A 17,806-nucleotide genomic window follows, 5' to 3' on the forward strand; every position below is an offset into this window, starting at 1 on the left:
ACACAAGACACAGTTCTCTCGTTTACACAACACGCGCAATATCTTATTCATAATGCGATCTCTAAAGAACAAATAAACGTACAGTTATGTCTGAATCTACAACACTACTAACTCCGTAAAGTTTCAGTTTACCTCACAACGATGTCCGAATATACAGGTTTAATTGGTAAGATAATCCGAGCTTTTAACATTTCATTAGGTTATATGACATATACGTACATAAATATATGTATATTCCGCGGCGTGTGTAATATATGTATATTACCTGATACTCGACAGCACGTACGCCGAGAAGAGCATACTTGCTACGCGCAGTCCCTCCCTTGTTCGAGCGATTCTTGTGTCCTTTTCGATCTCACTGTTCTGTGTTCTATTGTATTTTACATAGTTGGTTCTGTGGGTATCGTATTATAATTAACGTTGCTGAATAACTCCAGTTCAGCTAACCTAAATGACAACGGAGTAAACCGCAGTGAATCGTCAAACGATTCAAATTTTAAAATACATCGTCAATAGATCCGCCAATATACCCGAACATATACCCGGCCAATGCAAACTGTCGCTTAACAAGACCTCTTCCCTTTATGAAAGCCAAAGTCGTAAAGTTGCTTGAAAGACACCGTGACTCTATGGGTAACGGAAGAGTAGTAAATTTTACACCGAAATTATCAGCCAAGATCAAGCAGAAGAAAGATAATGATGGAAGAAATTATACAACATCTAGAATCTGAAAATATGTCATTAAAAAAGATTATCAGTGATAAAATTAAGATATGGTTGAGATGAAAATGAGAAAATATATTCCCAAACGTAAACCTAACCCCAAAGGAAGAAATATTGATCGTAGTGGTATTAAAAACCGACTAGGCGATAGGGAAGAAATTAAAAGGCGACGCCTAAATACCATATGTATACATATGTATATGAATGTAGTGCAAATATTCCTATTGATAAATCTAATTTTTCTTTGAGGCTTACCAACCACGGGTCAATCTCCGATCAACCTAGACGATCGTTTAGTGCGAAAACGCAAATATCCTCCGCTTGTCTTAAATGGTCACTGGTTAAACGATGGAGAAGCACGACTGTTAAACACCGGAACTACAGGTAATTGGTGAAACATTACAGTTTCTCTAGGCTTATCGAATCGCTTAATTAATCAATAGTAATATTCAACTTAATCAACAACTAATTGTAAGTACCGAAAGTAGAATTTATGTCCATGTCCATGTCCATGTCTATGTCTATGGATAAGATAAGACTTATGTTAGGATAAGATGAGATATACAAGTGTTTCAAATTTTAACGCGGTTTTGAATATTTAGCTAAAATATGGTTAACTGGAAATAGAATCCCATCGACGATTTGTGGCGGACCACTTTCGGACGACGTATACGAGTTAATGGATGTGCATTTTCACTGGGGCGAAGACAACTGCAAAGGTGCCGAGCACACGATCAACGATACTTGGTAAAGCAAAGAAGAAACTAAACTTCACGTTCCTTTTTATCGCGTATACGATCTTTGCTCTATCAAGGTATTCGATGGAAAGTCACGTGGTACACTGGAACAGAAAATATGTAACCGTGGAAGAATGTTTCAGACATAAGGACGGATTCTGCATTCTGGCATACCTATTTCTAGTACGAAACTTCAATGTTGAAATTATTTTTCTATCTAACTTTAGTTTCTGTATTTTTCTCTATTGGGGGTACAAATTTTGCCTAATTGAAATAAAAAAAAAAAAAAAAAAAAATAAAGGTCCAACCAGATTGTTGCAATTGCATTAATCCGCAATTGGAAAGGATAACGGAGCACCTGAAGTATATTCTAGATCCGGACATGGAAACGAGAATACCACCTAGTAAGTGTTGAATACAGTTTGGGATAATATTTGACGACTGATATTTAAGAACGTTGTGGAAGAATGTTAATTAAGATTATTGATTGAGATTGTAATTGAAGGGCGATACGTGCATTATCATAGACAATATCTTGATGTTTCGTCATACTTCTCGTAGACTGTTTAGCATGGATGCGCTGGTCGACGTATTGCACTAGATACTATACTTATGCAGGATCATACAATATCGGTGAATATCCAGAGTGCGCTACTTGGATTGTATTTCCTGTAGTTATACCTATACGAGCCAGCGAAGTGAGTTGCATTAATGTCACTAATATACTTGCGTACGATATGATATATATATATAGAGTATGCTGATTAAAATTAATTCACAGATAAAAGAATTTCGAAGACTGAGAGACAGAGATGGAAACGACATAAAGACAAACTGGCGAGAAATACAATTACTGAGATGCAGGCAAATCTTTTTGGCAATCTCTTAAGTTCATTTCAAGTCACGAGAAAGTTCTTTGTCTATCCTTTACTGGTACATTCTGGTAAAATATACGAGGAAACGGTAAATCGTTGTTATTTCTATTAAATAACTTTATTTATCACGTTCGTTCAAATTATCAAACGATTCGATAGATGCGAATATTCGTATTATCGTTTCTCCCAAAAGTTCATAAATACGGATAAAAAATATTTCTCTATAAAGAGAATCATTGGCGGGAACTGTGCAAGTTCTTTGCTCCGTCTGAACTGTCTGAACTGTCTGAACCTGGCTGTTTTCCGAACGAATACTCGACTTTCTTCCTCGTCCATTTCGCCAATTATTGCTCTTAACAGATGGCTGAGATGCGTTCATCGTGTAACTCATTTGCGGAGCCATAGCAGGAGTTTCTTTATACTCGTTCACGAGGTAAGCGTTTCTTGCTAACTCGCTTTCAATCTCGAATAAATTGAAAAACGAGCAAAGCAAATTGTATATCATTTCGTACTTGTTATATCGCACGGATCTGTACAACGAGGGTTCCAAACATTCCTTATAAAGTTCAGTGAATTGCGATAATATTATATTCCTGCGTTCCGGTTGTTTGATTTTCAATAGGATTTCTCGTATATCGTTTAACAGCATGTTCCAACGGTGTTTCGTTTGATTCGTCGCATCGTAGTAAATCCTGTGGAATTCTATCAAAAGCGTCGGATTGTAAAAGCACAGTGAATTTTGAATAGCGAACAGTTCCGACTCTAAAAATAGGCTGCCGTACGCAGGTTCTGGATGTCTAGCGAAATTCACGTTTTCCATAATATCGTTAATTATCTCGCGTATCACGGTATTTCGAATGCAACGATTCAAGTATTTATCGACTGTTTGTAGAGGACGAAAGTTTACTGGCAGAACGTTTGGGGTTTCCGCGCAACCCCAAAATCGAAATACCAACGGGGATGAACACAAGATTGGATCGGTTGTAAGTTTCCAGAATTCGGTAGACACATGAGAGACACCAAGATACCATATCTTTAATTTGACAATTTGCCCTGGAAGAATCACTCCTTTCGTCTTGTTAAAAAAGAAACGGCTGGTTCGTTTGGCTAAAGGAGTTACGTTAGATCGAAACGTTGCGTCCCGCCATTGGTAAACGATTACGTGATTTCCTTTATTCTCGAACACGATTTCTTTCTCCGTTCTTTCGTTAATTTTTCCATAAAATGTTAAATTCCACGTGATTGGATCTGATTCGGCGCGCTGCTGCTTCGACGAAACGTTCCGCCAAACGATTTCACGATCTTGGATCTTCAAGACGATCGCCTGCTCGGAATAACAATCGCGGCAGAATCCTGCGTCCTGTTCCTTCCGTTCTCTTCCATCCTGTTCTTGTTCTGTATCGGAAACTGTTATCGGCGGAATTCTTGTGAACGGTTCCTTTAACGCTGCGATTGAATTCCTGATTACCAAGTCTTTCGTTTCCGGTTGTTTCGGCACGAGCATCGCTATTTCTTTCGACAATTCCTTCTCCCTTCTCTTCAAGTACCGACTGCGTCTCCACGATGGTTCCTTCGATTTCAAGCCGACCAAATCCTTTTCTTTCTCTATTAATTCAGGCAAGTCGACGTACGTCAATTCCGGAATTACATTTAGCTCCTTTTTACTCGGTGTAAACGTAATATCTGGCAAACAGGGGGAACGTTTAGGCAGTGTTTTCCGAGTCATCCAAAATTCCGTACCACCTCGATATTTATCGGGTATGACCGGTATCGGCACTGTCGCGTAATCCATCAAGTTTCTCATTTCGATCAGTGGACGTACTTTTTCACAAGAATTCAGAATTTGATCGTTTTGATGGCGACCGGTCGTAGACGTAACGCGCTTATATTGTATCGTTCGCCTGTCTAACCATCTCTGCCAATTCGCCAAGCGCCGATCTTCCAGAAAGACCGACTGCGGGCTAAAAAGTCCATCGCGCGTTGTCACCGTTGTCGTAAACTGTTTTACCCATTTTTTCGGCTCGTCCGATTTACCAATCTTTCGCGCATAATCCATATATATCGAAGAAAAATCTAAACAGATCATAGATAATCCTATATTCTGGTATTAAAAATATTCAATTGCTTGAACGTTTCGCAAAGTTCTATTTCGATTCTAGAAAAATCAAAATCGAATCACTTGGTTTTAACTTCATTGAGATAAAGAAATGAGCCTAACAACAGGTAAGGTAAATTATCGTACCTTTTTGCAATTCGTGTTCTGTTTTTTACCGCGTGTGTTAATTATTCGAGCAGAAGCGAATGACAGTTACAAACAGGATGCCAAGTTGCTTCGAGACTTGCTCGATACCGAAGATGCGTTAGAATCTCCGATCGATTTAGACATTGGCCGTATGACAATTATCGAGTTGGATCCATTGAAGTGGATCGGTATTGATGTAGCACCGAGAAAATTGAAACTTACTAATACAGGATTAACGGGTAATATTCCGTTTGGTGTGATAATTATCGGATACATATGTATATGCGTTACATATTCGTATAATATTCCATTGTTAACTACTAAAACTACTTGGTATTGATCATGGTATTAATCAGATTTCGTCGGTAGTAATTTTGAGCGCGAAATGGCCGGATGGACGTCCTTATCTTTCCGGAGGACCGTACGAAGGAAACTATGTGTTTGCGCAAGTTCACTTTCATTGGGGAGAGAATGAAATGAAAGGCAGCGAACACTCTGTGGATGGTGCAAGGTTTGAAATCTATTTTACATTCTCCCACTAAACGTATCGCGTATTTTCTTCGGTTTATTGTAAAAGTTTCGAAATTTAGAATTCGATTAAATTTCGTTCAAAGTATGGCCATGGAACTGCATGTTGTGTATTTCAAGGAAGAATACGAAACATTAGAATTGGCACTTCGACGACCCAGTGGCGTTACTGTTTTGGTATATTTCTGTAAGGTGATGAATTCACAGATATTTATAATGTCTAAATATTCGTAGGTAATAACACCACGATTGTACCTAGTTACAGGATGAACCGAACGAATTTATCGATGGGATCGTAAATAATTTGGCTGTTATTCGTACCGCGCATTCGTCGGTTCGTATAGTTCCTTCAAAATTAACAAACATTTTACCATCGTTCTCACAAGACTATTTCTTATATCGCGGTTCGATAAAAACAGCGCAAAATACACATAATATTCTCTGGGCGATTTGCAGAGAACCAATTGGAATTTCTGCCAGACAAGTAACTCGATGTTAATATCTTGTAATCCGCGATCCTTAATATCGTATCCGCAAAAGTCTGTATACAGCTGTGTATCCGCTCAGATTGCAGAGTTTCGCACTTTAAACGATAAAAAAGGGATGGCCATTCTATCGAATATACGCCCAGCGAAGGGGAAACAAGAGAGAAACGTTTTTCACGTTTGTCCGTCGGGATCGATGTACGCTTCGCTTTTACCTATTCCACGAAATCTGTCGCCGAGTAAAACCGAACAGACCAGTAACGCCAAAAATGTTATCGCTGTTTAAAATTGCCGGTGACATCGTCAGCGTTACCGGTTACCGCTAAAAACTGTGATTTCGGGCCTAACGTGTGTAAGAAACTGACAATGAATCCTTTTTTTTTTCTTTTTTTTTAAGGATATATATATATATAAAGTATTTTTAAAGATATACATATCTTAACGATATATAATCGAACCGAATATTTCATCATTCGTACGACGTGGCGAAAAAATATGACAGAAAATAATAAACAAGAAGAAAATTACTTTCTGCGTCTTCTGCGTCGCTTGATCCTTTCCTTTTTGAGATCGCAGTCAGGATACAAGAGTGTACAGTCGGCTCCACCTAGGCCAAGAACAGAAGCTTTTATAGAATCCAACATTGCCGACCATGTAGATGTTTTCAGCACCCTGCCGGACACCCAACTCATTCCTAGACTGAAAAGGTTGATTCCATGTTTATCGAACATACGTCATGATAGATGGATAAATTACAAAATAAATGGATAATGGACATCCTGTTACTTTTTATCTTTTACTTTTACGTTCTTTTGATTTTTCAAATGTAAAACTTTGTTTGCCGTTACTTGTTGCACACGCCACGCAGGCATATACGTGTAATAACGATTAAAAATTGAAAACTGAATAGGTTCGTTTTACCTCCATACAGGCATCCAGATTTTACGCGCATCTTCGGTTTGTGCGGAGCGTCGATTATTCTCGCAAAGTATTTTGCGAATGCAATTTCCAAAATCCATATCGGCAACAAGAGCAGCCTCGATGCTTCTCAGAACGTTGTGAGATAATTCGTTCAATTCTTCGTGGCTAGCGTACGATAAAGGTAACCCATCGACTGCATTCCTTCTCAGACGTTTCGCCGTGTTCGTCACCGTGGCTATGGTTGTATTCATGTTGGTCTACCCGACCAAGATATTGAAGATAAAAAAAAAAAAAGAAAGAGAAAAAAGTTAACAAGCGACAATAAGAAGTAGTTTGCGGAGGAATCAAACAATTCGGACGTTCTACCGTAGCGTTCATTAATAGTTGTATAATGAATAATCCAAAAGCTAGAAACGCCAGAGCTGTAAGGGCAATTTCGAAGAAGTCTTTTATCGAAAGTTCGTTTCCCTTTCCTTTGTAGTAAGGCTTGTGGTACTCCTCCTCGTGATCGTGATAAATCGGAGCGGCGTAATAATGTTCCTCGTGTATAGCGGGAAAAGTTTCGGTGTGATGCAAGAAATGATCACCACCGTGACCGTAAGCGGGACCGTAAGCGGGACCGTAAGCGGGACCATAAAATATATTGTGCCCCGACGAGGATGAAAGCATATGATCTGTTAAAAAAGAAAAGAATATCTCGTTTTAGAGGTATTCTCTGTTGTTAGTTGTTGTTTTAGAATTGTATAAAATGATCTTTACCATTTTCCTCGTTCTGTTCATCGAAGAAGCCAACTTTACCAGAAGGTAGAGGAGCTTGCATCGCATAACCCGTGACTTCTCCATCGAACTCTTCGAAATTTTCGTTGTGAGCTCCATGCTTCTTCTTTATCTTCTTTTGCGGAGCATAATGCCGATATACATCGTCCAAAGTTGTCCTTCTGTCATAAAAGATGTAGGTTTTTTGATCATTTATAATTCTACGGGAACTAAATTTTTAATGTGAAATACCACGCAGGTATAAGTGTAGTCGTTACGTAAGAATTAATTTTATTGGCTAATAAATTATATTTAACAACGTAATATGCATAGGTATCGTACGATACAGCTATAAGTGCAATTTCGATAATTACCGTTGTAACCAACTTTTGTACTTTGAACTTCCTTCGTCCGCTAACAATTTATCGTGTATAGTGATATTGTCATTGTCCATTAAATTATACAGATCGTTTCTTTCTGCCACATCGAGACGTCTTTTGGCTCTAGGCGCTCTCATTATCTTCACTATTTCCTCGGCCATGTAGCCGTGGCACAAGTATTCGTTCATCCTTTTCCTAATAGATATAGCGGATTAGAGGATAGAAATTCCGGCATTGATATTCGACAAGCAAAGTCCGAAGGTAATTAAAAAGACATTACAAGACAACGAAATCAAGGAAATGCGTCTGTTATTATTCTCAAACTTACCTATGATATTCCATTTCACTTAGAGCGTTGTCGATGGATCCATCTACCGTTATTGCATCTTCGGAACCTTTCGTTCTGTTATCACTCACTTGTTGATCGGCGAATAAAAAGGATCCAGGCAACAGATCTATCGAAAGTATGTCGTTCTCGTCGATACAAAATTCATTGCCATCGTCGAAACATTGTTGCGCAAAAGTTGTATAAATCTTTGCCAGGAGCGAAATGAAAAGCCCGATAGATAGAATTTCTTTGAACGATTTCATTTAAAATGAATATTCTTGAGCGTGAACGAGTAAAATTTCGTTGCCAGCAACCGTAGCACAAAGAGAACTGTCGGAACGGAAACTCGCTGCTGGCAACAACTTGTTCAACCGATGGAAATAATTACTTGAACCGTAGGTACGCGTGTTTAAATGGCGTTGACAAGCATTTCTGTTTGGAATAACAGTTAATTTGATCCTTGATGAAACACACCGCAAACGCTCCGATACGTATTATATTCGCATGTAATTTGACTTTCATAAAAAGTTTCTAAGATCATGTAAGATCTTCAATTTTGGCAGGATCGCGTATATAGCGAGGTGGAGGCGGGGAAATTCAATTTATAAATTAGTAAGTTGGAACTGCTTGTCGTTAAGCGATTAAGATAAATATCCCCCATGGAGACAGAATGAATTTCCCCAACGTACATATATATTTGGACACATGTTCAATCTCACATTGGTCGGTGACACTACCAGCCGATTTACACGTAATCCGACACCTATGATTAAATACCACTTTATTAAAAACCACTTACACCGCTCTTATGAATGTTTTAGGAGTGGAGGGTTTGTCGAGATGGCTTGGATGGGTCGGCGAGATGAGGTAATGGGGGCTTTGTTCCCTTGGGAACTCGCTCACCTGTCTAATATCTCGCGAGAGTAGCTATATCTGTGTCCATAGCAATAGCAACCAGTTATACATGGAGGTCACTGAAAATTAATCGTCCAGTTTTCAAAGAATTCTCGCAATATCCTTAATCTCCCATGTGCAGTCTGAACAGAAGCAACAGCTCTGTTCAATGTGTTAGTAGTGATTAACTTAAAATCGAACCCGACACTAAAGTATTTGATAGGATACCTTGTCCAAGATATTACTTACGTTACCTTGGTGTTACTCTTGGTGAATTTAGAAACTTTTCGCACCGTCGTACGATCACGTATCCTACGACTACGTAGACTTTTTCCTCTTTCCTACAAATTCTTTTCTCTCGGAAGTTCTTCTTTCCCGCATTGAATCGTTTTCATATTCTATTCTATTTCGCATATTCTATTTCAGCTTCGATATATATAGAGAGAGTAAAATTTAGGAAATTCATTTTGAAATTCTCGAGAACGTATGAAAAAACTTGGCAAACGTATCTCCGATGTACGATGTGTTAACAAGGAACGTTGAAAAGTTTTCGCGAGATACATGCGTCCTATCCCTGTGCAGCAAGCGGGGTGTGGCATGGATAAACCCTCCGTTTCCGTGTGTGAAAACGTTCCATGGCAATTTGTGGGCGCGTTAGTACACCCTCCTTTTCTCAGGTGTTTGATTGATCGTTTCAATTATGTGGCGCAGCATGCATCGAACGCAAAAGTAAAGTTCGTATCGGTAGGACGATCGTCCATTCAACTATTTCCATCGAACTTTGTACAAACGGCATAACAGTTTCATTGGAAAGTTTTGTCGTCCGGGTGCCTCCTATGTGTACAGTATGCGGCAGCATAAGGTAAAAAATATATCGCTCGCCGATACACGTATTTCGTATAATTTGTTATTTATATGGTGGAAGAAACGCGCGAACAACCAGTTCCGTCGTACGGACGCGAATTGTTGTAAGGAACCTCGCAAAAATAGACGACAATCTTTTTCCCAAATATTTTGAAAGACGTTTTAAGGGTCCATAATGGTTTCTTGGAAGAACCGTAGATACATGTCCGTGAAATTCCGTGTTCGTCGACCATATCGTTACTTCCTCCTTTCACACCTAACGAAAAGACGATGCACGGCATTTCGTTTCATGTAACCGGTACTCAATATTTGTTCTCGTCACTTGCACGCTTAAATTGTTCAAGTATGCTCACAAATGACACATAAAAAGCACGATATTCCTTAAGAAATCGTAACTGTTAATTACCAACTGTACTTCTATCGATCTTTAAACAAAAATTTCGTATTCCATCGTCGCGGTGCTATTGTATTCTCACGATGAACGTATCGATACCTTATCGATCGTGTATAGGGGGGGCGGAAAAATGAGCACGATCATCGTTTCAGTAGTTCGAAACTACTTTCTTTATTCTTCTTATAGCATATTAATAAAGAATCTTTTTAAAAGATTCGCGTGCTTTTTATGCAAGCGATGCGACTAGCGTAGAACGAATTGACGATGCAAATGCACGATGAAAGGTGCACGCGCAATTGCCAGTGGTCCTTGAGCAGTTGTAGCATGAAATTCGATAGATTTACGATGTGTAAGGAGGAACATTGAGATCGGACCGGTCTTGGTCGGAAACAAATGGTACCCCGCTTTTGCCAGAAATGCTCGACATTTTCAGCCTCTATCTGAACGGAAATAGCTGGATATGGTTCGATGAAATGAAAAGTTGCGAACCTCAAATTTGTTTAAAAACTTGGTTCGTGGTAATTGGCACATTGTAAGTAATTGAACATTGCTTTCGCGAAACAGCTAGATGTAACAGCGTTTGCCGTATTAGGAGTGATAAGAAACGCGAGTTTTTATAAAATATAGACATTTTATAGAAATTTTACACGTTTATACAGGTAATGTGATATGAACATTCTTTCTCGCGCTGTTTAAAGTATTGATAAAATATCTGAAGCTGCCGGTGAGAACCACTGTAAGAAGTTTGGTAAACGCGCGAAGAAGTGTTTTGCGGTACTTTTTCACGTCGTTCTCTGTATGGCAGAAGCGTTTATCCATAGCCGTAGAGTAGAGTGTACATACGTATATGGGATAGAGAAGGAACCATTAGTTTGCTGACATAAAGCCCTGAAATAGAGGGGTCGAAGAAGGCGGACGCTACGGAAGAGCATGCGCCTCCAAGAGCCAATCACAGCTTCGCTTTCTGATCCCTGATGAATTCTTTTTCGGTAGATGAAGTTTGCTACTGCGCATATCACCCTATTAAACTGTAATGTATAATATCTTGGATATATCTTCAAGATAGTGTACGTAGAGATGGCAATGACAATGTTCTTACATCGAATTACGTGACAGCGATGTCACGTAAAATAGAATTTCACGTTTGATCGTGTTTCATTGGCCGGGTCACCGTCTTAAGATAAATCTGCTTTTCGAACGGTCGATCAACGATTTACGTAAAACGAGCGACACTAGAAATGGAATCTGGATACCGGAATGGAATGGAAATGGAAAATGGACTTTATATTCGTTCCAAACTATCGATATAGGCTAGCGTAGCTAGTGTATCGCTGCGGACAAACTTAAACGTTTAAATGAAAGAAGAATAATCTGTCTCATATATCCAAGTTCAAGCCAAACTATATCGTACTATAGTTTGGTTCTTTACGGCAAACTTATCTACTTACATCGTACGGTATCGTCGTATAATCCTACTTTTTATTTCGTCTTTCCTCTTCTTCTTTCGATTTATTTGAAATTCGATGAATTTCCTTATGCACGCATTTGCCGGGGAGGAAAAAATGGTTGAATTGAAACGTGTAGAATTCAAGAGGCTTAAACTCGTAGGTTACAGAGGAATATATATTGCTCAGCTGTATCAGACGCTGAAGGGTAAATCGCGAAGGAAGAAGCGTCTGAAAATGTTTAGCAGCAGGATAGGTATATCGATTTATCGCAGTATACGATGGTAAAGCAACGTTAAACCAGTGTGAATAAGCTTTTGACCCCTACTCCGATCAGGTAACAGAAACAAGTGGGGGTTCCTGGTGCGAGATGTTAGTCCAGCATCGCAAGATGACCTTCCCTCAGGAACTGATGGTGGGGAAGCTGGGAGGTTCTTCTGGACCACAGACACGTGCCACCTGTCATACATATCGAAGTACTTGCTTTCGAAAGGTTGAGAGGGCGATTAGCCGTCGATTAGGTGTTCAATGCGGTGCAAAGATTAACCGAAGATAAGTTTAATAAATATCGTGTTTTAAAGTAACGTATATCGAATCGCGACTCGTTTAACGTTCAACGTTTGACGTTTAACGAACGATACGATGGAATTGTTGTTACATTAGACTGTGTTAAAATACGAACGTACTGGTGTATAGAAATTGGTACTCGCCGTTTTAAACAACGATCTGCTTTGTCATCGTCATAGAAGATGTGCGCAACGTGAAATAGTTTTGAAAAAGAAAAAAAAAAAATCGTGAAATGCAATTTGTAAATCAAGCTTGGTGTTATCGAGCATTTTAAATGCGTGCTTAGGTCGGCAGCAATTAGATATTGTTAAGAAGTTGGAAATAAAAGTCCAATGACATTACCGACGATGGAGCTTTATCAAAATCACAGTAAGGTGAGCGATGAAATCTACGATCTGCGACGGTCGTCTGTGAAACAAGAGATAAAAGAGATTCGCTATGTCGATAACGTTTACGAGCGAACGAGGGATGATCGCGAACGATTCGTGAAAACGCCAAACAATCATCAAGATACGATGGAATGTGCGTCAGATTCGAGTAGCGAGAGTTACAAAGAGATTCGTAGGAAGCAAATGGAAAGAAAAGATTCGTCACCGGTTGCTGCGGCTAGTGCCTTTACGATTGACAACATTCTTGGCAGACGCGAAACGAAAAATATCCAAGTACCTTCTAATTTAAATTATTCCGATGACAGAGAAGAAGATCGAGAAGAGAGAGAGGCGAAAATGGAAGAGAATCAGTTGTTTATCAGACCAACGGCCGTATCAGCTACGCAATCCGGTAAAACGATTATAACAACAAAGTATTAATTCCCTCCCTTGTTCTCTGGTATCTCGGTCTTTGATTATTTGTCAGATTTAGAAAAAGCAGATAATATATTTTGTTACACCGTGAGGATAAACTTGCTGGTTTACATTCGACTCTGGTTATTTATTATGCAAAGTTATCGTGTCTAGGCTTAATGTTGATGATTTGAAAGAATCTTGGAATATTTATTAATGTGTCAATTTATTAAAGTGTTATAATTACTATATTGTTCTACGGCCAAATAATCAGCCGAGTATTTTCTAATAGATATAGAGAAAAGATGAAGTAAGAAAAAATGAGCTCACAATACGCCGGATAAATTATTTGCTTTTACAGATATGAACACAGGATTATACGCATCAGCAGGATTATCGTACTCGGAAGTCACGCTTTCAGATCCTTCCGCGTATTCAGCGACATCCCTTGCTTCTGCATCCATTTTATATAACAGTTGGTTCGCTCAATCAAAACCTGGCCAACTGTTTGGTCTACAAGGTGAGTTCGGTGAAAATCTGTTGTTATATGTTTAACTAGGTTAAAAATTGTATAACAAATTACGCAACGTGACGTGGAATTTCTATCACGATACCTGAAAACTATAACTTATCAAATTTTCTGTTGAAGCATAAAACGTTTCGGAGCAATTCCTCTTTATTATGACAAAAGATTCTAATTACCTGTTCGTAATAACTTATCGGCGTAATTCCATTTTCGCCAACAATGCCGAGAAAAGCGAAATCGGCGCGTTCTTTCTCGGCTCAAAGGGAATATTGGAGATTACTCGAGGCGTCTATAGTAACAGCTTTTCGACACGCGAACGTCACATTAACAGCTAGGGTGTTGTATCCCCTTAATTTTGCTGTATTGCCGGTCAGGTGTAAAACATTTCGTTCTTCGAGTATCGAGCTTTTGTTATTTTTGTATATTAAATTGTTTAACCTTGTTCTCGTCCAACTTGCTAATATTCGGATACAGAGTACGCCTTTCGAGGAATGTTAGAAAAATATTGCTCGTGCCGATACATACCGAGCAAACCAGATACATACAAAGAAAGAAAGAAAGAAAGAAAGAAAGAAAGAAAGAAAGAAAGAAAGAAAGAAAGAAAGAAAGAAGGAAAGAAAGGTTGCTGGATTTCGAAATAGTATACGTGTATCTACTTGATTACAGTTACATACATGTATATTATATAAAATTACCGAGACTCGTTGCTCTTGCAGAAAACAAACGTGAGCGGACAAACTTGTCATTGTCTATTACGTTACTTGCCGATCTAATGCATACTTGAGCTATCGTTTCTTTCGTATCGACGTTGTATGACTCTGAAAATAAGCGAATAATATACGTCGGAGACTTCAATCCGCCATCGTTGTTTCTCTTCTTTCGCTACTATCCGCCATGCTGTTAGAAGCCCATTTATCAGCGACGTTACTCTAACTACCTTCCGGAGAAGTGCTAAATGTCTGCGTACACTCGTAAATCTTTACTCCGTCAGTTTTCTTTCTTCGTCGCTACGTTCCCTTTTTGGCCAATAGTTTCTGCACTTCTAGGAAATATGATCAATTCGCACGAACAATTCATTCCGATTAATGGAAACGAGTGTCTATTATGGCAATTCGATTAATTCGGATTAATTCGGATAATTCGGATAAAGCGTAATAACTCGAATAAAGCTTCATTCCGAAGAAACATAGCCATAAATATATACGTCCAACTTGATGTTAAACTAACGCTAAATAACGAATAAAGATGGCTTTCTGTTGCCTCCTGTTTCTCGTTTTCACGTAAACCATATTACTTTTTCATTTTCTCTACTTTCCTATTCGTACTTTTTCATCGTATATTTTTGTTCAGTCCGGTTTCCTTGAAAATGTGTTTTATTTATAGTTTAAACATCGAGAGAAGGAAAGGGAAGTCGTAGATGTATGGAAAATTGCTAAGAAGCAAAGCGTCGCTATTTGTAGCAGTGTTCGATACGCTCGAAAGATTTACAAGAAAATACAAAAGGTCTTGTGTGCAAACATGCGACATCTATTTGTTGGTTTAGAGTGTAAGGGCCGAGTAGCTAACTGAACGTTAAACAAGGGGAAAAAGAATAAGTCTCTATTTCTATGTGAAGTCATGGCGATTTTCAGAATTCGAGGATAACCATTTTACCAGAAACGATCATAACCATTTTACGAGAGTGGTCATTACGAGAGTCAAAAAATTATACTTCAAAATGACCGTTACGATTTCTCCGTTGATCGACATCGTAATATAGGTATCGTCCGTTATAAAGTTGGAAGGCTTTCGATTTCGTTATATTATCATATGCAAATTTATATTATTTATATCATCGAATTTTTATCGAAGGTTTATCGGTTTATCGAATTTTATCGAAGAGCATAAAGGAAAAATGTACATTCGAATATAACATCAACGTGTACATTTAATTGAGTAATCATTTTCTATTAAGATTATACCGTCGTGGTGTTATATTTTTAATATTTGTAAACATCAATTTGTAAAATTTAATCGCTGTTAAGCCTATTTATCCTATTTGTATATGCATACATATTTGAAGCAACAATGAAGTTGTTAGCGTGAAAATTGTACAATTACAATTAATACGTTCTCTTTGTGTATTTTTTTATGTCAGATATACCGCAGTGTCGTATTATCTAAATGTGGCTAACAACGGTATAATACCTCATATAACCCCTTGAACGGAAATATGTGGAACTTCTTTGCACTATAATGATAATCGCATCCAAACGTTCCTCGGTATAAACTGTTTGTCCAGCTCTTTGCCACATTCTGCCTCGTATTGACAGTAAGATGTCACACGTTCCTCAAACAATCCCACATGTTTTAGACACGCTTGGTAACTCTAGTCGTGGTCCAATGAGCAGGCCGAATCGAAGAAAGTGGTAATTGAGTACAAGCTGGCGAAGTTAGTGAAACAATTAAGAGACATGATTATAATGTTAAATTTTTATTATCACAACTATAAATCTTCCAGAATGTCAACAACTGCCATCTCTTTGGACGTGCATGGTCAATTTAATACTTAATTTCACTGAAATTCTCATGCTTACAATCAGACGAACATATTCCTATGCTTTTAAATGCTGTGAAATGTAAAATGTTTTAGCGCCCAAACCGAGCGGAAGACGATCCAGAAAACCGGGCATCGACAGAAAACCGCGTCAAGCGTACAGTGCGAAACAGTTGGAAAGACTTGAAGCGGAATTTAAGGTATATTAAGTATTCAATTTCAATCAAGATATTTAACAAATGCATAAGTAATTTTACTTTTGTCGTTTCATTGCACACTATCATTTATTGTCATTATCGAAGAGAAATTTTCGACGAAGAAAGCTAGAGGGTAGAGGGTACTGATCTTGTACAAATTGTTATCATTTACAGAACATTTTTTCCTTTTCACCTACCATAAGCAACGAACAAATTTACAGATTTTGTTCTACGGATATCGCAATTAAAATTCGACAAATTGTTAATGTTATGTTATCAAAGTTTCAAAAAGCAAACCGTGTAAATCATACTGTGTCAGATACGAATCCATGACACGAACGTTCTTATTACAAAAGAAAAAGCTGGTAGATAATTAAAGAGGTCAACAGAGATAAGCTGGCAACTTTTTCTTTCTCTATTTAACCGAGATATGTTCATAATTCTAGAAAATAATTATGAGCAAATTTCACGGTTGACTAAAATTTGTACAAAACAGTATCCATCGTGTAAGGTGTAAACATTAAACCAATTGACCTATACTTTTACACACGTGCTAAGAAAACATATATTCCTATACTAAATATTTTCTGTTCAACCGTTTACTAACGTCAAAAAATTCACGCGAGTTTCGAAATGTCACTCTCTCAACGATCCTCAGTTTGTCAAATATCTTTTTACATTTATCTGTTATTTGTCTTGCCGGGAATTGTGGTTAAATTCACAACTTTAACGTGAGGTAAAGTAAGTCGTTTGCACTTTGAATATTCGCATCCGATTGTTTCCGATTAATTAAAATGTCAATAAAAATAGTATAGAATCCCAGCACCGTGGCTTTATTTTAGACGAAACATAAATAAGTGATAACCGAAGGGAAATTTTCCATACGGGTTTTATGACTGTTTAAATGATAATTGGAATTCAAATAACAATTTCCTATGACGATTCTATCGTGCGAGAAGTAAAATTGGTTCGGTCATTGGTTAGAAATGATAGAGTTGCAATCTATAAGAGAGGTTAATGGGTACGTTTCTTTTGTAGATCGACAAGTATTTAAGCGTGAGCAAACGAATGGAACTGTCGAAATCCCTAAATTTGACAGAAGTACAAATAAAAACATGGTTTCAAAATCGTCGCACCAAGTGGAAGAAACAACTTACCTCCAGATTAAAGATTGCCCAAAGGCAAGGGCTTTTCCCATCGGCATACTTTCCACCGGCTCAGTACTCTTTATTACCGTACTACACTACGCCGCTTGTGTTTGGAAGTTCAGCGTCAGATGACGCCAATATTAACGCGATGGCGATACCATCACGATCTGTGGCATCGTCGCCGGATGCTGTTTGAACGAATATCGATTCGAACTACTTAGCCGACGTGAGACACGAGCGCGAATCAAGTGCAACGTACCTCGTCTATGGTGCGATTAAGACTCAATTTCTCGATTCAACGTATATACTTACGATGATTTCATACTGACGACTGAAGACATGCTGCGCCTCTAGCGCATAATATATTTTCTTTCTAATAGTTCTAATTGTTAGTTAGACAGCTGTAAAATACAAATTTATGTTACCAAAAATGCATGAGGTAAAACATTTTGTGTACATAAATTACAACTACAATAAA

The 17,806-nt window shown here is 38.2% G+C and overlaps 5 protein-coding genes across 5 annotated transcripts; 3 read left to right on the forward strand and 2 right to left on the reverse strand.

The window, feature by feature from the left end:
- The first annotated feature begins 773 nt into the window (after window positions 1-773).
- LOC122575881 (carbonic anhydrase 2-like) lies at window positions 774-2,624 on the forward strand. Its single transcript, XM_043745369.1, has 8 exons — window positions 774-849; window positions 973-1,107; window positions 1,326-1,470; window positions 1,538-1,643; window positions 1,762-1,864; window positions 2,022-2,158; window positions 2,242-2,423; window positions 2,495-2,624. The coding sequence occupies exons 1-7, from the start codon at window positions 774-776 to the stop codon at window positions 2,347-2,349; spliced, it is 810 nt and encodes a 269-aa protein (XP_043601304.1). The 3' UTR covers window positions 2,350-2,423; window positions 2,495-2,624.
- On the reverse strand, window positions 2,356-4,391 carry LOC122575962 (MYCBP-associated protein-like). Its single transcript, XM_043745531.1, has one exon. It carries the CDS (start codon window positions 4,389-4,391, stop codon window positions 2,454-2,456), a length of 1,938 nt encoding a protein of 645 aa, XP_043601466.1. The 3' UTR covers window positions 2,356-2,453.
- Window positions 4,392-4,542: 151 nt separating this feature from the next.
- Window positions 4,543-5,375, forward strand: LOC122575882 (carbonic anhydrase 7-like). Its single transcript, XM_043745370.1, has 5 exons — window positions 4,543-4,558; window positions 4,631-4,816; window positions 4,947-5,088; window positions 5,192-5,282; window positions 5,340-5,375. Exons 1-5 carry the CDS (start codon window positions 4,543-4,545, stop codon window positions 5,373-5,375), a joined length of 471 nt encoding a protein of 156 aa, XP_043601305.1.
- A 739-nt stretch (window positions 5,376-6,114) lies between these two features.
- LOC122575963 lies at window positions 6,115-8,539 on the reverse strand. The gene is made up of 6 exons (XM_043745532.1): window positions 7,976-8,539; window positions 7,642-7,842; window positions 7,271-7,449; window positions 6,878-7,185; window positions 6,512-6,768; window positions 6,115-6,289 (listed from the first exon to the last, which is right to left on the reverse strand). Exons 1-6 carry the CDS (start codon window positions 8,236-8,238, stop codon window positions 6,115-6,117), a joined length of 1,383 nt encoding a protein of 460 aa, XP_043601467.1. The 5' UTR covers window positions 8,239-8,539.
- Window positions 8,540-12,449: 3,910 nt separating this feature from the next.
- On the forward strand, window positions 12,450-17,671 carry LOC122576053 (homeobox protein engrailed-1a). The gene is made up of 4 exons (XM_043745832.1): window positions 12,450-12,919; window positions 13,283-13,441; window positions 16,080-16,183; window positions 17,219-17,671. Exons 1-4 carry the CDS (start codon window positions 12,472-12,474, stop codon window positions 17,522-17,524), a joined length of 1,017 nt encoding a protein of 338 aa, XP_043601767.1. The 5' UTR covers window positions 12,450-12,471; the 3' UTR covers window positions 17,525-17,671.
- The last annotated feature ends 135 nt before the right edge of the window (window positions 17,672-17,806 follow it).

This window comes from Bombus pyrosoma, linkage group LG15 (assembly GCF_014825855.1).
Source record: "Bombus pyrosoma isolate SC7728 linkage group LG15, ASM1482585v1, whole genome shotgun sequence".
Classification (NCBI taxonomy): domain Eukaryota; kingdom Metazoa; phylum Arthropoda; class Insecta; order Hymenoptera; family Apidae; genus Bombus; species Bombus pyrosoma.